Source organism: Archocentrus centrarchus, chromosome 11 (genome assembly GCF_007364275.1).
Source record: "Archocentrus centrarchus isolate MPI-CPG fArcCen1 chromosome 11, fArcCen1, whole genome shotgun sequence".
Lineage (NCBI taxonomy): Eukaryota > Metazoa > Chordata > Actinopteri > Cichliformes > Cichlidae > Archocentrus > Archocentrus centrarchus.
The window spans coordinates 8,274,060-8,293,584 of NC_044356.1; the positions used below are offsets into that span (position 1 = coordinate 8,274,060).

General features: G+C 43.4%; 2 protein-coding genes across 5 annotated transcripts; both read left to right on the forward strand.

Moving 5' to 3' along the window:
* Nucleotides 1-30: 30 nt before the first annotated feature.
* kdm1b (lysine demethylase 1B) lies at nucleotides 31-12,801 on the forward strand. 2 transcript variants are annotated; one of them, XM_030740696.1, is made up of 21 exons: nucleotides 31-208; nucleotides 485-627; nucleotides 1,705-1,826; nucleotides 1,911-2,000; nucleotides 3,051-3,162; nucleotides 3,269-3,382; nucleotides 3,462-3,500; nucleotides 3,609-3,801; nucleotides 3,935-4,119; nucleotides 4,639-4,809; nucleotides 4,908-4,982; nucleotides 6,149-6,283; nucleotides 6,620-6,791; nucleotides 7,280-7,407; nucleotides 7,777-7,908; nucleotides 7,990-8,064; nucleotides 8,145-8,261; nucleotides 8,340-8,465; nucleotides 8,909-9,031; nucleotides 9,461-9,613; nucleotides 10,346-12,801. In XM_030740696.1, exons 1-21 carry the CDS (start codon nucleotides 193-195, stop codon nucleotides 10,427-10,429), a joined length of 2,505 nt encoding a protein of 834 aa, XP_030596556.1. In that variant the 5' UTR covers nucleotides 31-192; the 3' UTR covers nucleotides 10,430-12,801. The 2 variants fall into 2 exon arrangements, with proteins under 2 accessions (XP_030596556.1, XP_030596557.1); XM_030740697.1 differs by lacking the exons at nucleotides 8,909-9,031; nucleotides 9,461-9,613; nucleotides 10,346-12,801 and adding an exon at nucleotides 8,493-8,769 and having other exon boundaries at nucleotides 8,340-8,415.
* Nucleotides 12,802-13,393: 592 nt separating this feature from the next.
* On the forward strand, nucleotides 13,394-19,096 carry LOC115788593 (nucleolar protein dao-5-like). 3 transcript variants are annotated; one of them, XM_030741693.1, is made up of 10 exons: nucleotides 13,394-13,758; nucleotides 15,329-15,469; nucleotides 15,565-15,690; nucleotides 15,776-15,886; nucleotides 15,982-16,125; nucleotides 16,221-16,328; nucleotides 16,409-16,528; nucleotides 16,609-16,722; nucleotides 18,399-18,542; nucleotides 18,648-19,096. In XM_030741693.1, the coding sequence occupies exons 1-10, from the start codon at nucleotides 13,707-13,709 to the stop codon at nucleotides 18,719-18,721; spliced, it is 1,134 nt and encodes a 377-aa protein (XP_030597553.1). In that variant the 5' UTR covers nucleotides 13,394-13,706; the 3' UTR covers nucleotides 18,722-19,096. The 3 variants fall into 3 exon arrangements, with proteins under 3 accessions (XP_030597553.1, XP_030597552.1, XP_030597551.1); XM_030741692.1 differs by having other exon boundaries at nucleotides 13,395-13,758; nucleotides 15,764-15,886; nucleotides 18,651-19,096; XM_030741691.1 differs by having other exon boundaries at nucleotides 13,396-13,758; nucleotides 15,764-15,886.
* Nucleotides 19,097-19,525: the final 429 nt, after the last annotated feature.

A 19,525-nucleotide genomic window follows, 5' to 3' on the forward strand; every position in this document is an offset into this window, starting at 1 on the left:
GTTCAAAAACCCATTTAGAGCGGCACGCCCATTTCGTCTTTAAAACCGGAAGTGGTATTCTGGTGACAACAGCGCATTGATTTCCCTGCCCACAACAATAAAAGAGAGAGACGAATTCAACAATTAAAAGCAGAAAGACATCTGGGAATCTCGCTGGGACGTTGTGGCGTTAAATAAAGACCGCGGGCAGCCATGCTGTCGGACGCAGGTCAGTGTTAAAGAGGCGCCGCTGCTGCCTGCTAGCTGCTAAAGTGACAGGATGACGCTGTTTGGCGGATTTAAAGAGCTGGCTAATGTGCGCACCTTTGCTGTGTTTACATACCGATTAGTCCCGTGTTTTATTTGCTTTGTTCAGCTATTAGTAACTTGAGTAAGTTCTGTATATTGGCACATCTGTTATGAATGTCTTTATCAGCGTCAACAAAGGCCCGAGCTGCGCTACACCGCTCACAGTCGCTGATATATTGCTGTTATTGATGTTTAGACTACACCGGGAATTCCGCTGGCGCTCGGAGACCCAAGAAGAGGAGCTCCGGGGAGTCACCAGGGGACGGACAGACACTGCGCTCCTCAGGAAGGCAGGTCAACGTCCGGGTGAAGCGCACCAACAACCCTCCACCTGGTCAGGTAAGGCACACAGTGCCAGAGTTATTATAGTTTTATAATGAGCTTTTATGTATTTTGAGTGTTTATCGGTTCTGTTTCAGATAGCATCCGTCTAAAGTGGTTTTGCACGTTTCACTTTAGTTTTTTGTTGTTTCCAGATGTTTAGCTTTATTGTTATTTTTAGTCTTTTTAGTTATTATATCATGGAGGGTATTTGTCAGGGGCAGTATTTAAGAAATTCTTTAACACAGCACTTTTTAAAGCCAGTTGGCTCGCAGCCACGTAGACATCCCAAGTCTCAGAGAACATGAGCATCACAACCGCATTAGGCTGGGATGGCAGTCCCTTGACCTCTGTTGAAGTCGTTGGGGCACCAGTGAAGAGGTGGTCACCACTCTCTGCCAGGTTCGTGTCTGTCCATTCACAGATGTTGTCCTCCCATAATCTTTGGCTGACTGTTCCAAGAACTGTTCTTTGCGAGATGGTTTTCACAAGGCCCGAGGAACAGGAGACAATGCCGTACCATTTCAGCTTCCTTCTTTTTTTTTGACAGCTGCGTGGAGCTTTTGAGGTGCAGCTGTTCACTGGATCTTTCTGCAGACCTCTGCCTTTGTCAAGTGTTTGGTGCCTAAGATCTTCTTGGCACATCTAAAATTCTTCTTTGGAGTTCTTTTGTGTCACATGTCCACATCTCACAGGCATATAGAAACCTCAACAAGACAAGGGTGCATGGCATGTGGACTCTGGATTGGAGACAGATGTTTTTGGCTCTGCAGATGACCTTAAGTTTTCCTATTTTTACCAGAATGTCAGGTTTTGAACCTTCATGTTTTACGATGGAACCAAGGTACTTGAAAGGCTTCATTTTCTAGTCTTCTTCTGCTGACTTTGATTTCAGAAATAATGCCTTGGACATTGCTTTATCACGATGTTCCAGCAAGTTTTTGTCCATCAGCTAGGGCTCGTCCATCTGCTGTTTGCATGTCTTCTCTGTGCCTGCATGGGCTTTCTTGGGGTGTGTCTTAGATTAATTGGGGATTTTGAATTGGCCATAGACATGATTGTGAGTCTCATTTTATTTTTCTCATTGGATTACAGAATAAAAGAAAAGCCACAGACACAGAGGAGGAAGATGATCAGTCTGAGAAGAAGTACAGAAAATGTGAGAAGGCTGGGTGTTCTGCCATGTACCCTGTTTGTTTTGCAAGTGCATCTGAAAGGTATCATCAGATATCGGGTAAATCAGATCTTCGCTCATATCACTTCTTACGGTTATTAATTGCAGCTCTTATGTCTCGCTTCAGGTGTGCTAAAAATGGCTACACGTCACGGTGGTATCATCTGTCATGTGGCGAGCATTTTTGCAATGAGTGCTTCGATCACTACTACAGAAGGTGAGAGAAATGCTGACTGAAGATGTGAACACAGTGTCTCTGTAGCACTGACTCTTTAAGTTGATCACAGTGCATTTTGCTGCATTAGGCTGAGATATTTTATGGTTTCCAGCATCTCAGAAAACAAGTAAGATCCTTTGTCTTTCCCTTGGCAGCAGTATATCAAATTTCAACATAAGCCACAAAATGATATTAACATACAGACAAAATTAACAACAAGCTCTCCCAGCAAAAACAACTGTTCTGCCTGACACAGGTGGATAAAAACGTCAGTCTTCATCCACTGACAGTCAGATTGATGCAGCGTCTACAGTGTTGCAGATGTTGTCCTGGTTGGTTGCAGTGTGAAAGTCAATGTTTTGATTTACCAGATGATTTACATTCCTATGGCCTATGACCACGAGCTGTGGGAATGGACTGACACTCTGAAGAGTATCCGGCCTCTCCGTTACAGACGGAGTGAAGAATTTTGTCATTTGGGAGCAACTCAGAGTAGAGCTGCTACTCCTCCACATCGAAAGGAGCCGGTAGAGGTGGTTCAGCATCTGACGCCTCCTGGAATCCTGCTAGGAAACATGTTTCAGGAGGAGACCCTGGACATGGTGGAGAGATTTTGTCTCGTCTGGTTTGGGAACACTTTGGTGACACTCCCCCACCCCCAGAAGAACTGAAGGAGGTGGCTTAGGAACGGGACCTCTTGGTATCTCTGCTGAGACTGCTGCCCCTGCAACCTGGACCAGCAGCAGAAGATGGATGGCTGGATCTTTTTCATGTTTTTTTTTTTTTTTTTTTTTTTTTTAATATCCCTTTATACTTTTACTAGAGCTAACCAGTGCATAACATTTGATCTGTTTTTTTTTTTTTTCTTTCTTTCCTCAGTGAAACGTCTTTTAAAAAAATAATCTTGTCACATCCCTCAGACATCTTCCCAAAATCTTTGAATGTTTCTGCACTGCCAAACTCAGTGAAGTTATGTGTTATTTACTTTATTGCTGTCCAGATGAGAATATAATTACATTGATTTTAATTTATTTTTCTCTTTCACTTCAGTCACAAAGACGGCTATGAGACCTTTGCTTCCTGGAAGAAGGTGTGGACCAGTAACGGGAAAAGTGAGCCCAGTCTCAAAGCTTTCATGGCAGATCAGCAGCTTCCATACTGGGTATGTATAGGAAGCCTTTCTGGTTCCAGCTAACAGGTATAAACAGTTTGTTTTTTTTAATGTTCTCCATGTCGTGAATGCTTTAATTTTGATGTGTTCCCCTCAGGTTCAGTGCACCAAGCCTGACTGTAGGAAGTGGCGCCAGCTTACCAAGGAGATCCAGCTCACCACCTCCTTAGCAGCAACGTACCGCTGCGGCATGAAGTTCAACAACATTAAAGTAAAGAGGGAAAATATATAATTTCCCTGTCGGGACCACCTCTATTTTTCTGATAGAAATCTTGTTTCTCTGCCTACAGAGCGAGGGGCCCGACCAGTGCTCCCAGCCAGAGGACTTGGTAAGCTGGTTATGTGTGCTATCATCTGTTTGTTTGTCTGTGGACAGTATGCAAACATCACAAGTCTCTGGGTCCTCGTTAACCCCGAGCTGTTTTTAATTCCCAAAGAGAGTGGCAGAGGTGAGCGACAGCTGGTGGCATTCGATGCTCATTTTACCGCCGCTGTTTAAAGAAAGTCCAGCCGGCCCGTTCCTCACTGCCTACTACCCCGACTGCGTGGGGATGAGTCCATCAGGTTCTTCCAGCAATGTGTCTCTGGGCGAGCTGAGGGCAGATCACTGCAGAGCTGCCCAGCCTCAGAGTGAGTCTACGAGCTCAGAATAAATGGCATAATTAAGCTCCTACTGTTCTCTGTACTGTGCTGTACACGTAAATACTGTGCGGGTTTGCTCCCTTTGGAGATGCCAGGTCCTAATCCTGATCGTATCCCTCAGTTCTAGGCTTGTGTCCGTACTTCCAGCCCTTCTACCAGCCCAATGAGTGTGGAAAGGCTCTGTGTGTGCGGCCTGATATGATGGAGTTGGATGAGCTTTATGAGTTTCCAGAGTTTTCCCGTGATCCCACCATGTATCTGGCTCTGCGTAACCTTATCCTGGCTTCCTGGAACAAGAACTGTAAGGTACAAGAAAGCCGAAAGTGGCTGCTGGGTCTGAAATAAGTTCCTGCCAGACCCCCTCACAATCAGCTGATTTTTATTTATTTTAATCACTTTATTAAATAAAGGCATGCAAAATTTATACAACACATAAGGCAGGCTGAAATGTAACATCTTGTGAGTTGCCTTATTTTTCCAGCATTAAGCCCTCAGAACTTCAATACAGCAGATATCCGTATGACATTTTCAGGGCAGAAAGACACAATTAAGCTCTGTCAAAGCTACAATCAGATCAATTTTACACCAGCTTCAAGCGTCACAAACTCAAGACCAACTTTGAGCAGCAGCGTCATGGGACGTGTCATAGTTTCAGTAGCAAAACTGCACCGGTTCAATGTGTCTAAACGAGGCGGTTAATAAGGTGCAGCTCTGTATGTGTGTTTGCTTCTCACTTCACATCTTTTCCTAGAAAAAGGGAGCATGAGCGTCCCAACAGAGCAACAAACAAAACGGTGAGATTTTGTTCCTGCTTTTCTTCTGCAGGAGGTGCTGACTGCAGAGAAATGCGCTCAGCACATCACCGTTCGGGGGTTGGTGCGCGTGCGCTGCGTGCAGGAGTTGGACCGGGTGCTCCATTTCATGACCAGGAAGGGCCTCATCAACACCGGCGTGCTGGTGACCAAACAGCCTCTGCTCCCAGAAAGATTCTGCTCTGTGAGTGTCCTCATCCACATTACCTACATTTAGTTTTTATTGTTATTTATTCTATTATGGCTTATAGGACCTTTTATCCATTTTATGGTTCTATGCAGAAAAACGTTATTATCATCGGTGCCGGGGCTTCGGGACTGGCTGCTGCGCGCCAGCTGCAAAACTTTGGCGCTCAGGTAAAGATCCTCCTCTCGACTGTAGTCCCGTTGGATCTCTTCCCTGAATGTGATCGAGGAGTTAATTCTGCTCAGGAAGGTTCCTCGTTAAGTGAGGTGACCCAGAAATATCTGCATGGCAGCCACAATAAGAGCAGGAAGTGAAAATGTGAGTGGACAGCAGGGTGAGACGTGTCTGAACATTTAATTTCCCTGCTATGGTTGGTAGCCTAATACTACTACAACAGTACTACTACCACTACTACTACTTCCTTCTTGTTTCTTCTTCCTTTTTAAAAAAAAAATTCCAACAAACCTGGTAATGATTTTTTTCCATTGGGCTGTCCTTGTTTAAACAGCTTATATGAAACTAGACAGTAAGAATTTGAGTGTTTTTGTAGTTTCAAAAGTCAGACCTACATCAGCAGCATCCACCCTGATGAACGGCAGATGGATTACTGAAGTACTGAACTGCTTTTTTTCCTGTGTCCTTATGAGGCAGTTTTTGGGGTTTTTTTTGGCTACTTAACCACAATTCTTGAATCATACACTCACCAACCACTTTGGCCCAAAGTGTGCCAAGAAAATGCCCCCACCCCCCACCCCATTACACAACCAACACTAGCCTGTACTGCTGATATGAGGCAGGATGGATCCGTCATGCCTTCATGCTTTTTACACCAAAGTCTGATTCTTCCACCCAACTCATCAGAGCGGGCAACGTTTTCCCAATTTCCTGTTCTCCAGTTTTGGTGAATCCATGTGAGCCGTAGGTTCAGTTTCCTTTGTGCTGGTGTGATCTTCTGCTGCTGGCATCAATAAGGCATTTTTTGCACAGAGAACTGGCCCTTTACTGGATTGTTTCTTTGTAGCACCATTCCCTGTAAACCCAGAGGTGGTTGTGTGGGGAAATCCCAGCAGATCAGCAGCCTCTGAAATACTCAGGCCAGCCTGTCTGTCACCATCAACCACGCCACGTTCAGAGTCACTTAAATCCCCTTTTTCCTCATTTTGACGCTCAGTTTGAACTTCAGCTTCATCTTGATCACGTTTACATACTTAAATGCATCATTGCTCCCATATGATTGGCTGATTAGATAATTGCACTAAAAAGCAGTTGAACAGGTGTGCCTAATGAAGTGGCCGGTGAGTGTGCTTCACCATGTTGAATTTCTGTGGGTTTGCAGGTGGTGGTGCTCGAGGCAAGAGACAGAATAGGTGGGCGGGTGTGGGACGATGCTTCTACGGGTGTCACCGTGGGGCGAGGAGCTCAAATTGTCAACGGGTGTGTAAACAACCCCATCGCCCTGATGTGTGAACAGGTGAGAACAATGTGCCCCCATAAATACAACTTCACTGTTATATTATTTAAAGAATGAAATAAGGAACAGAACACCGTGAAATCTCCAAGTTCATATTTTACGATGGGCAATCTGCTGGGCCCTCTCGTCTGTACCGTACTGCGGTGAAGCCGCGGGTGAAATATGGCACAACTTATTTTTGTTATGTATGTATTTAAGTTTACCTGGCAGTCCTGTTCACAGCCGTGCTGTGCCCTCTAGTTTGGGAACCACTTTCTGTAAATCCTTAAAAGAAGTATTTGAATTGAATAAATCTACAACCCTTTAAGGAGCCCTTGTATGACTTCTCTCCTGCAGCTGGGCATCAAGATGCACAAGCTCGGGGAGCGATGCGACCTCTTTCAGGAGGGAGGACAGGTCACTGACCCCGCCATTGACAAGCGCATGGACTTCCACTTTAATGCCATCCTGGATGTGGTGTCAGAATGGAGGAAGGACAAGTCGCAGAACCAGGATACGCCCCTGGGAGGTGCTGAACTGCAGCTCATGTAGCAGCTACAGCAGCGATTTCAGTATTTGCTCTTACCAGCCAGTAGTTACTATACAGTCCAGATATTGAACTCTACATATAAATTACTGATGTCATGGCTGTGCTGTAAGGTTATCAAATGGTTCCTAAACCATAGACTGTATATAAACGATGGGCAAAGCCATCCACGTGACATCCACAAGGAGGTGCTAACTCCACCGCTCTACACTGTAACTTATCAGTCACCCTAATTTGCCGTATTTGGATTCAATAAACTGGAAACTGGCAACTAAGATCATAAAACCATCTGAGGTCACAGGAGGGTGATTTCACCTTAGATTTCTGTGAAGCTCTGAGTCACCCTCTGCCAGCCAATAAAGAGTTAAACTTTCACATTGGGTGCATTTTCAGATCTGTTCCATCTTTTGCGTACAGTCTGTGGCTAAGACAAGCTGGACGGACGTATGTTTGTGTCATTCTCACTACAGAAAAGGTCCAAGAAGTGAAGAAGAACTTTCTTCAGGAGTCTGGGATGCAGTTCAGTGAACTGGAGGAGAAAGTGCTTCAGTTTCACCTCAGCAACCTGGAGTTCGCCTGCGGAAGCACATTAGACCAGGTCAGATTTTAACTTAAAGATTTTCCTGCTGTGTCCTCATCTGTCAGTATAATTCAAAGGAATTTTTTATTTTTTTTTTTTTTTATGGGTTTAACAGAAAAGTCAGGCTGGTTTTATTATTGTGAAAACTGTCGCTTCTCTCTCTGGAAATGATCCACTCTGTGATGACTGATAAGAATTTGTCTGTTTGAAGTGTGACGTCCTTTTAAAGTGGAAAATCAGTGCGTCTGATCCCTTGATGGGAAACTAGTGTAAAGATGGCTGCAGTAGAACATAATCATTTTTGTGTTTGTGAGGGTTAAGATATGTATGCAGGTGAACACATCACTGGTATTGAAAGTTATTAGTATTTTCTGGCTGTCTCTGTAGGTGTCGGCGAGATCCTGGGACCACAATGAATTTTTCGCCCAATTCTCAGGAGACCACACTTTACTCAACAAGGGCTACTCCGTCTTACTCCACAAACTGGCCGAGGGCCTCGATATCCGCACAAAGTGTCCGGTTTGTATTCCAGATCCACATTTGACCTTTCATTAACCTGCATTTTATTCCTGCCGATAGACTGAAGGATAACTTTTCTAGGTTCAGGCCATTGACTACTCAGGTGACGCTGTCAAAGTTACCTCCTCCGATGGGTCGCAGTGGACAGCACAGAAGGTAGAAACGTCTTTTCTGTGATGACTGTATTGTCTCAGATGATCTTTCAGTGACTCTCACATCCTAATGTCTTCTTTCAGGTCCTTGTTACAGTTCCTTTGACTTTGCTTCAGAGGAACCTGATTCAGTTCAACCCCCCACTTCCTGAAAGGAAACTGAAGGCGATCCACAGTCTGGGAGCGGGTATCATAGAAAAGGTCACTGAAGTTTAACTGCCCTCCTGTTGGAATCAAAATGAAGGAATTGCTAATATTTCCTCTTCGTTGTGTGTGCAGATCGCTCTTCAGTTCCCGTTCAGATTCTGGGACAAAAAAATCCAAGGAGCGGACTATTTCGGTCACATCCCACCAGGTCCGGAGAAGAAAGGCATGTTCAGCGTCTTCTATGACCTGGATCCACAGGTGTGATTTTATTCTTGTGTTTATTAGATTGAAGGGTTTGGAGATGAAGTCAGAGAGGCTGAGATGGTGTGGACATGTGCAGAGGAGGGAAAGTGGCTGTATTTGTCAAGGATGTTGACTATGGAGCTGCCAGGCAGGAGGAAAAGAGGAAGACCACGGAGAAGATGGATGGATGTGAAGGAGGACGTGCAGAAGGTTGGTGTGACCGAGGATGGTAGGAATAGGGCGAGATGGAGGCAGATGATCAGCTGTAGTGAGCCGTAAAGGGAGCAGCTGAAAGAAGAATTTTATGCACATAACCATGGAATCACACGCTTCTCTGTCAGAGATGACACAGTAACTCCAAAATGACATTTATATCTTCATTAACAAACTGTGCATGAATATGAACAGAGGAAGGAGAGTCCTGCAGAATCTAATGGTTTAAATGCGTCTTTGTGCAGAGGAAGCAGGCTGTGCTGATGTCTGTTATCAGCGGCGATGCCGTTTCTTCCGTGCGGGACTCGGAGGACAAAGAGGTGCTCGACGAGTGCATGAAAGTCTTGCGTGAACTTTTCAAAGAGCAGGTAATTCTTTTACATTTTATTCATAACCAGAGACGGGGTCTTACTTTTTATTCAGAACAGTCAACAGCGAGAAAAACAATCGGGATATTATCGAATTGTTTCATGTATCGAAACACACACACACACACACACACACACACACACACACACACACACACACACACACACACACACACACACACGCCTACCTTCATTCATTTAAATACTAATATTTTGAGGAAAACTGACTGTAGGAACCTGAAATTTTGCATAATTCCTATTAAGGATTGTATCATCCCCCTGGGATTTTTCCAGGCACATCTGTAATGATTTTTTTTTGTTTTTGTTTGATGAATTGAGGTGGAATAGCCTACTTCTAAACATACACTTCACATGTGTTTTAATGCCCAGAACTCATTTAAGTTCAGATTTCTCTGTGCACGTATTCAGGAGGTCCCTGAGCCGGTGAATTTCTTCATCACCCACTGGAGCAAAGACGTGTGGTCCCAGATGTCCTACAGCTTTGTGAAGACAGGGGGCAGCGGAGAGGCCTACGATATCCTCGCTGAAGACGTGCAGGGAAAGGTGTTCTTTGCTGGCGAGGTAACATTTTACTACCAAACGTGTCCAGAAACCTCTGCTGTAAAGTGTTACAAAAACATGTTGTGCAGTATTTTGTGTTTCCTACTGCAGTATTTGGCTAGTTTGTTATAGTACGACTTTACTCATCAGCGTGATCCTGCCGTGGCTGTATCGATCACACTAACTCTGCAGCACATTTTGGCAGGAAAAAACAAAAAACACACGAGTCTCTCAAATGTAATTACAATGGCTTAATTTAATCACGTCAGTAAGGCTGACCGCTGCACATCAAACATCTCCTCTACTGTGTTTCTGCTCTGACAAATAAAAAAATGTCTGCTGTTGTGGAAAAGGTCACTCTATGCATGTCCACTTTATTAGGTACACGTGTTCAACCGCTCATTAATGTAATCAGCCAATCGCATGGCAGCAACTCAGTGCTTTTAGGCACGCAGCTAGGATGGAGATGACCTGCTGAAGTTGAAGCTCAGCATCAGAGTGGGGAAGAAAGGTGATTTAAGTGACTCTGAATGTGGCATGGTTGTTGGTGCCAGACGGGCGGGTCTGAGTATTTCCAAAACTGCTGATCTACTGGGATTTTCCCACATGACCATCTCCAGGGTTTACAGAGACTGGTCCTAAAAAGAGAAAATATCATATAATATATGCATACTTTTAAACAAGCTCTCTAAGCGCCCTTTAAGCATGCTTTTAATGGATTTTTTTTTTTTTTTTTTTTTTTTATACTACCAGGCAACCAACAGACACTTTCCTCAGACTGTGACAGGAGCCTACCTCAGTGGCGTCAGAGAGGCCAGCAAGATGGCTGCTATGTAAACTGTCACTCCCAGAGCGCGCTCACAAACACCAGCACGGACTCACGGGTTGCACCGAACAACAGACCATTAATAAAGCCGGAACACGTTGTCTCACTCGCTCCACTTGAAACACTGTTTTGCTGCACTGTAACGCATCTGATCAGCCAAGTGTCACGAGTGACTTTTCAGCAGCGGGGGATGAGTAGGGCTCTCCGGGGCCTGGCCCTACATATCTAACAAGTGCTTTTTATTTATATGAAAATCCAGCAGGTAACATGTTGGTGACAAGATGCAAAAAACTTATTATGAAGTGGGCGTTGTCCCTGTGCAGCTCCACCTGTCTCCAACACGAGGCTGTGTGTGTGTGATGCTGTTAGTTCTGTTAGAAATTCTGTGATGAGATTTAATTTGGGGGGAATTAGGCTGCATGAAATATTGGCACGTTCTCAGTGATCTGATCATGAACTGAATATGATTTAGCCTCCAAGAATCATGTTTTAAGAGATTATAGGATATATAACATGTTTTCTTTAAGTTTTATACATCTGTAGTGAATTTAAGTTGTACTATTTGTGATTCAGGTGTCGCTACAAATGATGAAGTTGAATATATGAAAAAAAAAAAAAATTATATATATATAAAAAAAAAAATAGAAGTACCTCTACAGTAGCTCTTTTTATTTAAGTCAACAAAGACAAAAAAAAAAAGAAACCACTTGTGATAAGTTTAATGACCGTTAGGGCTCAGGCTGATCTCTAGATTGCCCCCATATTTTCTCAGGGATGCGATCAGGACGCTTTTCACTTTTCACAATAAACAAAATCAATAACAGAGTAAAATGAGAAGAACCGTGAGGACAAAACACAACACAGCTAACCAAAGTATTAAAACTCCACACTTGTATTTATTCTTGAACTGTTCATTTCCTGTTCTCACCTTCTTCGATTAGCATTGACTGATGGTGTTTTCTGTGTAGGTCCATATCATTGTCTGGATCAGTGCATTTACAGTGTGTGATCATGTCCTGTTTGTTGTTATAGTGCTCCAATATTTATCTTGTATCTGTGTAATAAACTGAGCTACCAACTGCCACAGTAATCAGTTCTACTCATGGATGTTTTTACCTCCTGAATCAGCATTATATAGCACTGTGCAAAAGTCTTGAGCCACCCCTCATTTCTTTGTTTTGCTTCCAGGTAGCCAGATGTTCTTGTAATTTTTGAAGTGGTCTTGAGTGGTAGTTTTCCAGGCTTTCAGAAGGCATTTCAAAGTGTTTCTTTGGGCATTGGCTGCTTTTTCACTCATTTTCAGTCCGGTCCTTGTACCTGTTTTGTTTGTCAAGCCACTTAACACTGATCTGTGACTCAAGCAAGAGAAAAGCCCAGCCTGTTGCAAAAGCACATCATTTGTTCCCATTTCTTTTGTTGAGTCTACAAAAAATATGAAAGATATCAGTTTGACGGGCACAAAATAGTTTGTTTGCACCAGCTGCGTGATTCCCAAAGAGCTGTTAGCTGAAAACTTAGCATGTCTCAGCATTGTGTGCAGTGTGTCCTTGAGGAACATGGACAAGTGGAGGCCAAAAGAAGACGCGGCAGGCCTAAGAAAAAAATATCTACAGCTGCCTGAACAGTCTCTGAAAGTCATGTCATTAAGAAACAGAAAAAAGTCCAATAAAGAGCTGACACAGCACCTGGGAAGTGCATCTGGTCCTTTTGTTGAAGGACTTCATCTGCTGCTCACCAAAGCCACATCAGTGGAAGGGTGGCTGTCAAGGAGCCATTCTTAAGAAAAGGCTGAAGTATGCTAAAGTACACAAAATCCGGACTGAAAATCACCTGAGTGATGAATCCAAATTTGGAATTTTTGATTCAAATCACAATATGTCAGGAGAGAGGTACAACAGTGTCTACAGCCATCTGTAAAACACACAGGAGGCTCTCTTATGGGTTGGGGCTGCATTTCAGCAAGTGGTGTTGGAGAACCTGTCCAAATTGATGGAATTATGAATGCAGAGAAGTACTGTCAGATTTTGATCCTTCATGCAACACAATCTGAAAAGCATCTGAGAGACTGCAATTGAATTATTAAAGCATCTTGGGAGAGAATGAAACAAAAGGCAGCCAACATCCAAAGAAGAGCTTTGAATGTCTTTCTAGAAACCATCCATCCAATTTCTTCCACTTATCCAGGGCCAGGTCGCAGGGGCAGCAGCCCAAGCAGAGAAGCCCAGACCTCCCTCTTCACAGCCACCTCATCCGGGAGGACGCTGAGGCGTTCCCAGGCTAGCTGAGAGTTATAATCTCTCCAGCATGTCCTGGGTCTGCCCGGAGCTTCCTCCTGGTAGGACATGCCCAGAACACAATCCGCTTGGCCTGCTGGTACCTGTCAGCTGCCCCCAGAGTCCCACAGGCCCGATAGGACTCCTTCTTCAGCTTGATGGTTCCCTCCAACTCCTTTGACCACCATCTGGTTCAGGGATTACCACCAAGAAACCTTCAAGAGACCTGGAGAACTTTTCCTGAAGTTTCCTGAAATTTCAAGCTTGGCTTTATCTTAAAAATTGTATATCCCTGTATCAATAAATCGCTGCACCTATTTTCCATTTTCCCAGTAAAATATAAAGAAAGGAGTGGTGGCTCAGCTTATTATAACATATTATTTTGTAAAATGTAGATGTAAAATAAAGCACTAGTAAATAAAACACAGTAAGGTTGTAATCCCTGTTTTATTTCACAGTCCATTTAACTGAATGTAGTTTGAGCAAACTGACTAGAAGTGTCCTGTTTACTTCTAGATACGACCTACTTAAAAACCAATAAATAATAATAATAATCCCGGTGGAGGTTTTCCTTCTCTCACAGTCTTGCTTGTTGTATAAATTTTCAGCACATTTCAAAGCCAGGATTTCTTGCGCATGTCTGTTTTTGGTTTAGATTAGTTCTTAGGTTTTGTTGCGAGGCAACCGTGTAGCCAGAGTCATTGAATGGACATTAGTCCACTGACGTTAAGTAGCGTCATCAACGCTCGCCCAAATTATTGTCTCCCCCAAATTAAAGCGGAAGTAAACAAACATGAGCTGGGACCGTAATACACCCGTTACCGCAGAAACTGCTTATTAAACTGTAGCGTCAGGTTTGGCGGGCCAGTGCTTTTATTATCAGCTCACAAATACAACCAAGAAGCAGCTGAAAGAAACTGCCGCGTTTACCTCACAGCGAAGATAACAGCGGTAAAACCACAAGTTTCGGACCGTTTTGGATGAAGAGCGATATTTGCTTACACTGACCAACAAAATGGATTGTAGCACCGCTGACCTGCACGCTAACGTGGCACACGACTCTCCAGGTAACCGGATGCTGTTCTTGAGTTTACCTTAGGAGGCATACGTGTTATGGAAGTGCGCAGCTAGCTGCTAACTTAGCTCTCAACTTCGCGGTAAACCAGTTAACGCCACTGCTGCTAGCTTAATTTAAAAACGCTTAAGATGAAAAAAGTTTAACCTCATCTAACTCAGTAACTTTTTACGGAGGGTGGATGGATGGATGGATGGATTTTTAGTGCTGCAGCAACACCACTTTTGTACGCTATAATAAATGCTTCTGGTATTATAAATGGTGGCGGAAAGCAGCTCAGCTAAACATTATACACCCCTCCTTATACTAGAATTATTACGTTTAACTGCACCACATTCATCCGGCACATTTTGCTTTTCACTTTGGAGATTTGAATTTACGTATAAAATATCCGCCTTTACAGTATTTAACTACCCATTAATACTTAGACCAGATAAGACTAGCTCAGTGTGGACCAGCTATAATATGTATGAGGACAGCGAGACAGTGGTGAGGGGTGCGGTAGGAGTGACAGGTGGCTCTGAGTCCCTTCTTGCTTGCAATGGTGAAGGAGAGGCTGACAGATGAGGTCAGGCAAGAGTTTCTGTGTACTATGATGTTCGTCGATGACACTGATCTGTAGTGCGAATAGAAAGCAGGTGAAAGAGAGCCTGGAGAGGTGGAGGTATGCTCTGGAGAGAAGAGTAATGAAAGTCAGTAGAAGGGAGAGAGAATACATGTTTGTGAATGAGAGGGAGACAGGTCTAACAGTGAAGCTGCAAGGAGTAGAGGTAGTGAAGGTGGATGAGTTTAAATACCTGGGGTCATCCATCCAAAGCAATGGATGGTGAAGAAGAGAGTGGAGAGGGTGGACACAAGTGTCAGGGGTGATTGCGACAGGAGGAGAGCAGCAAGAGTGAAAGATAAGGTTTACAAGATGGTAATGAGACCTGTTACGATGCATAGTTTGGAGATGATGGCACTGATAAAAAGACAGGAGGCTGAGCTGAAGCTTCTTCATCCACCGTGAAGCCTCCTGATTCTGTGTATCATTGTGAGTTGCAGTTTATCACAGGTGATTATGATCTTTTTTTCACCATTGTAATCTAAGCTAACAGAAGAGAGCAGCATTGTATGTTTGTTCACGCGGCTCCACTGCAAAGATTGCCTGGTTACCTCTGCCCTTTGATTGAACTAAACTCAGGATATACAGTGGCAGGTCACAGGACAGTTTAACATTAACTGTACCTAAATTTATGAAGATGTACTGTATATTGTGTTCTTGTTTGTCTGTCTGAATTTTTGTATGTTTTTGTCTCTCTCTTGAAGACCTCTTGATCTCAATGAGACAACCTGTTTAAATAAAGGAATTAGTAATAATCAGTCTGTCTTGACAAAAGAAGATGAATGTAGTAAAAAATCATCATAAATAAAATATATTTTACCTTTTTGCTAAAGGAAATTTAACTACATTAGTGCTATGTTTGCGATACTGCAAAATACAAATAAAAAGACTGATTTATGAGACCAAGCTAAAGCTTTAATATTTATTGTTATGTATCCCTTTGTCTCTGACTAATCAGGGGACGACAGCTCCAGCAGTGATGAGGACTTGGTGCCTCTGTCAAAGCTCCTGATGAGGCAGCAGAGTGATGAGAGGGAGTCATGTGACAACACCCACAGCTTAACCTCCAACTCCAACAATAAATCAAAAAAGGACAAAGGTGACGAGGACAACAGTCTTGTAGCTGTGTTCACACGAAGTATTTTCTGAGCGATTGTTTCATTAAATTTTGTATGTTGATGTCTTCTTTTGTAGCTTCAGACGGCTCCTCTGATGACGAACCGCTAATAAAGATGAAAACAGGCCTTACGTCACCTAAGAAACAGGAGAAAAAGGAAAACACTCCTCCCAAATCTAACAGCACAAATAATAAGAATGCAGGTGACGACCTAATTTATTCAGGTTTTTGTTCTGGAGTGAACGGCTTCACATTTTTGCTTTCTAACCTTCTCAGGTTCAAATACAGATGAGGATTCTGACAACAAGCCTTTGATAAAAATTGCTAAAGTGTCCTTGAAAGCTATTAAAAATCCTCCCTCAGTTCGGACCAAAAAAACTGCTGGCCGAAAGAAGAAAGGTACGATTATTTTCTCTCCAGTGGACCGGGGTATCATCAGAAATCTGCTACTCTGTAAACGAGATATTTAGTTTTGAATTCCTTTTCTCGCACAGAGTCACTGGACGAGGACGACAGCTCCGATGATGAGCCTTTGAGTCGAATTGCCAAGAAAGTTCAGCCGCAGCGCAAGAGAAAGCCGGCTGCTGAAAAAGCAAGCCCGGTTATTAAATCCAAACGAAATGCTGCGATGAAAAAGGGTTAGTTTGAAAGTTTGAGCTCAACTAAAATGATTTTCCAACAAGACTTAAATGCGTTTTAATGCATTAAAATAACTTGTTTTTGTTTCTTTTAGTGAAATATGCAGAGACGTCATCTGACAGTTCAGATGATGAGCCGCTGGCAACGATAAAGAGGAGGACAAACGCTCCTAAAGAGCAAAAGAAGACAGCAAAACATAAAGGTAGGCAAGCTCTTCATTAGGCTGACCGGAAGGATTGAGTTTAAGTAGGTGTTAAATACAACCTTATGCTTCATTCTCAGACAGCAGCTCAGATGATGATGTGCCCCTTGGGAACCTCGTTGCCAAGAAGAAGAAACCACTGAAGAAAAGCCCAAAGAAGAGCACTGTAACACAAGGGCGAGCATCAAACAAGAGAAAAGGTATTCTACCAGTAATGTTGACCTGAACAAAACAGTTTGACAAGAATCTCTTTTAAACATTTTAAATCTTCTTTTGGCAGACGAAAGCTCGGATGATGAACCCTTGATTAATCTTGTGAAGAAGCCTCGCGCTAACAAACAAACAAAAACAAAGAAGAGGAGCACACCTTCCAAGAGTCCAAGAAAGAAGCCAGGTAAAGACTCTGGCCTCACCACTCCTGGTCAACACTGATGGCAGAAGTAGTGGAAGGAGGTGGTAGTAGAGTTGTTGTCAGCTGTAACTTCCCCACAGAGATCCACTGTAATTTGATGAAGGATTTCTGGAGAAAAGATGACCTCACGTTCTTTCTCTCACTCTGATTGGTGGATACCTTTGATGTGTTTTTACAGAATAACATTTTAGCCAACCTGTTTACCTACAACATTTTAACAGCAAGCACAATTCCACCACGATTTCTCTAGAAATTTCATAGTCTAGTTTTTAATTAATTGTAATGTTTCACACAGTATATAGTATGGGTGTGCTGACTTCAACTGAGGCTATGGTCATGCGGTAGAAGGAATACTTTGAGGAGCTCCTTAATCCCATTGACAGCCTTCTGTAGTGGAAGCACAGTCTGGGGACAAGGGGGATGACTCGCCCATCATCGGGGGTGAGGTCACTGAGGTGGTTAAACAACTCCTTGGTGGCAGGGCCCCTGGGGTGGATGAGATTTGCCCTGAGTTCCTGAAGGCTCTGGATGTTGTAGGGCTGCTGTGGTGGTATTTTATCAAATGCTTCTCCAGCATCGCGTGGAGATCTGGGGCGGTGCCACTGGTTTGGCAGACCAAGGTGGTGGTCTCCATCTTCAAGAAGGGAGACCGATGGGTGTGCTCCAACTATCGGGTGATTACACTCCTCAGCCTTCACAGGAAGGTCTGTGCCAGGGTGTTTAGCCGTTAGTTGAACCTCAGATTCAAGAGGAACAATGTGGTTTTCATCTTGTTTATGGAACGCCAGACCAGCTCTTTATACTCTTAAGGATATTCAAGAGTGCGAGAGAGTTTTCCCATCTCGTATGGGGTTTCTGGCCAGTTGTTACTGGCTGTTCAGTCCCTGTACAACCGCAGTGAGAGCTTGGTCCGTATTGCTGGCAATAAATCGGACTTGTTTCCTGTGGGCATTGGACCCTGCCAGGTCTGCCCTTTGTCACAGATTCTGTTCAATTTTTATGGACAGGATTTCTAGGTATGGCAGGTGGCAGAAGGCTTCTGCCTTGGTGGCCTCAGAATCTCATCTCTGCTTTTTGCGGATGATGCGGTCCTGTTGGCTTCATCAGGTGGTGGCCTCCAGCTCACAGTGGAGCAGTATGAGAATTAGCACCTCTAAGTCTGAGGCCATGGTCCTCAGCCGGAAAAGGGTGGAGTGCCCACTCTGGTGCAGGGATGAATTGCTGCCCCAAGCGGAGGAGTTTTAAGTATCTTGGGGTCTTGTTCACAAGTGAGGGGGGATGGGAGTGGGAGACTGACAGATGGATTGGGGCTGTAGCTGCAGTGATGCAGATACTGCACTGGTCTGTCGTGGTAAAGAGAGAGCATAAAAGCATAAAAACAAAGCTGTGAATTCACCGGGCGATCTATGTCCCTAGTCGGGCATGGGTGAGATGTTCCAGGCATGTACAACCAGGAGATTATATCTCTCAGCTGGCCTGGGAACACCTTGGTGTTCCCCCAGATAAGCTGGAGGAGGCAGCTGGAGAGAGGAAGGTCTGGGTTCTGCTACATCTGCTCCTGCAACCAGGCCCCGATAAACGGAAGAAAATGGATGGGTGGATGATTTTTTTTTTTTAACACATTTTCATATCAAATTTGTTTGTCAATATTGCTTCAGATTCACCAGACAGCAGTTCAGATGATGAACCCTTAATCAAGGCAGCTAAACACCCACAAGTGACTAAAACCGTGATAATCCTGCTAGAGAGGTGTGATGTTGGACGCGCCGGGGCAGCAGGAAATCCGAAGAAAGCCAGAGCAGGTACAACTTACATACCAGCTCAGTGCATTACATTGAAGCTATGCTGCAATACTATAAAAAAATATATTAATAAATAACACAGGATTTTTTTTTTATTCATCAAAGCAGAAAAACACACTGCTGAAAAGCCCAAGAAGGAAGACTCGGCTGGTTCAGAGGAGTCTTCAGATGAAGAATAAGCAAACGAAACAAAATTCCCAAACAGTTGTGAGAAACACCCCCAAAATCATTTAGTGTTCATGTAAAGTTCATCACTGTGCTTTATCTCCATACGTGTTAATTTATGCTCATACTATTTTTACTCCAGATTTTAGGTTTGGGACCAAATTTTGTGGGTTCCTTAAAGGTTTTATGCACTGTCTTTGATTTTTATGTGCCAATTGTTTGCAGTTGTTAATTCCTATGGTTTAAAATTTTTTAAAGAAAATGGTGTAACACTCATTTCTGTTACAAGTTACAGTTCTGCTTTCACACATTTTAGCTTTAACTGCCCACTCAGCATGCAGCGATGAAATCTGTTGTGTTGGAATAAAGTGCTTTCACTAAGAAATTCACATCACATGAGTAAGTCTCATTTGTTCAGCTGACATGCCGCACATCCACACTTATTCTTTTTTATTTGTGTTAGATGCAGCAGCCCACCACAGACATTTATTCATATATATATTATAGTTTTTATACTTATTTGTTTTTATGTACTGCAGCGATTTCCTAAAGCTGTGAACCTGTTCACCCACATGGCAATAAAACCGTCTGATTCTGAATCTGATTCTGATATATGGAAAATCACTTCTCTCTGACTTTGTGATTCTACATTTGATTTTGACCTGATAGGAGTACCAGTAGGACTTTCTCTGGTGCTCTAAAAAAATCTGTCATTATTTGTAAACTTTTTTAAATTGTGTTTTATTGGCTAACTTGTCTTGTAAAGCTGCAACTAAGTAGTCAAGTTTTGAATACTTTTGAAAACCTTAGTGGTTAAA

Coding starts and splice junctions, on each gene's coding strand:
- kdm1b (XM_030740696.1), top strand. Junction 1,827..1,910: donor TTTGCAAGTGCATCTGAAAG/GTATCATCAGAT, acceptor GTCTCGCTTCAG/GTGTGCTAAAAATGGCTACA. Junction 3,383..3,461: donor TGAAGTTCAACAACATTAAA/GTAAAGAGGGAA, acceptor CTCTGCCTACAG/AGCGAGGGGCCCGACCAGTG.
- LOC115788593 (XM_030741691.1), top strand. CDS start 13,707: ATGGATTGTAGCACCGCTGACCTGCACGCTAACGTGGCACACGACTCT. Junction 16,126..16,220: donor AAATGCTGCGATGAAAAAGG/GTTAGTTTGAAA, acceptor TGTTTCTTTTAG/TGAAATATGCAGAGACGTCA. Junction 16,723..18,398: donor GAGTCCAAGAAAGAAGCCAG/GTAAAGACTCTG, acceptor ATATTGCTTCAG/ATTCACCAGACAGCAGTTCA.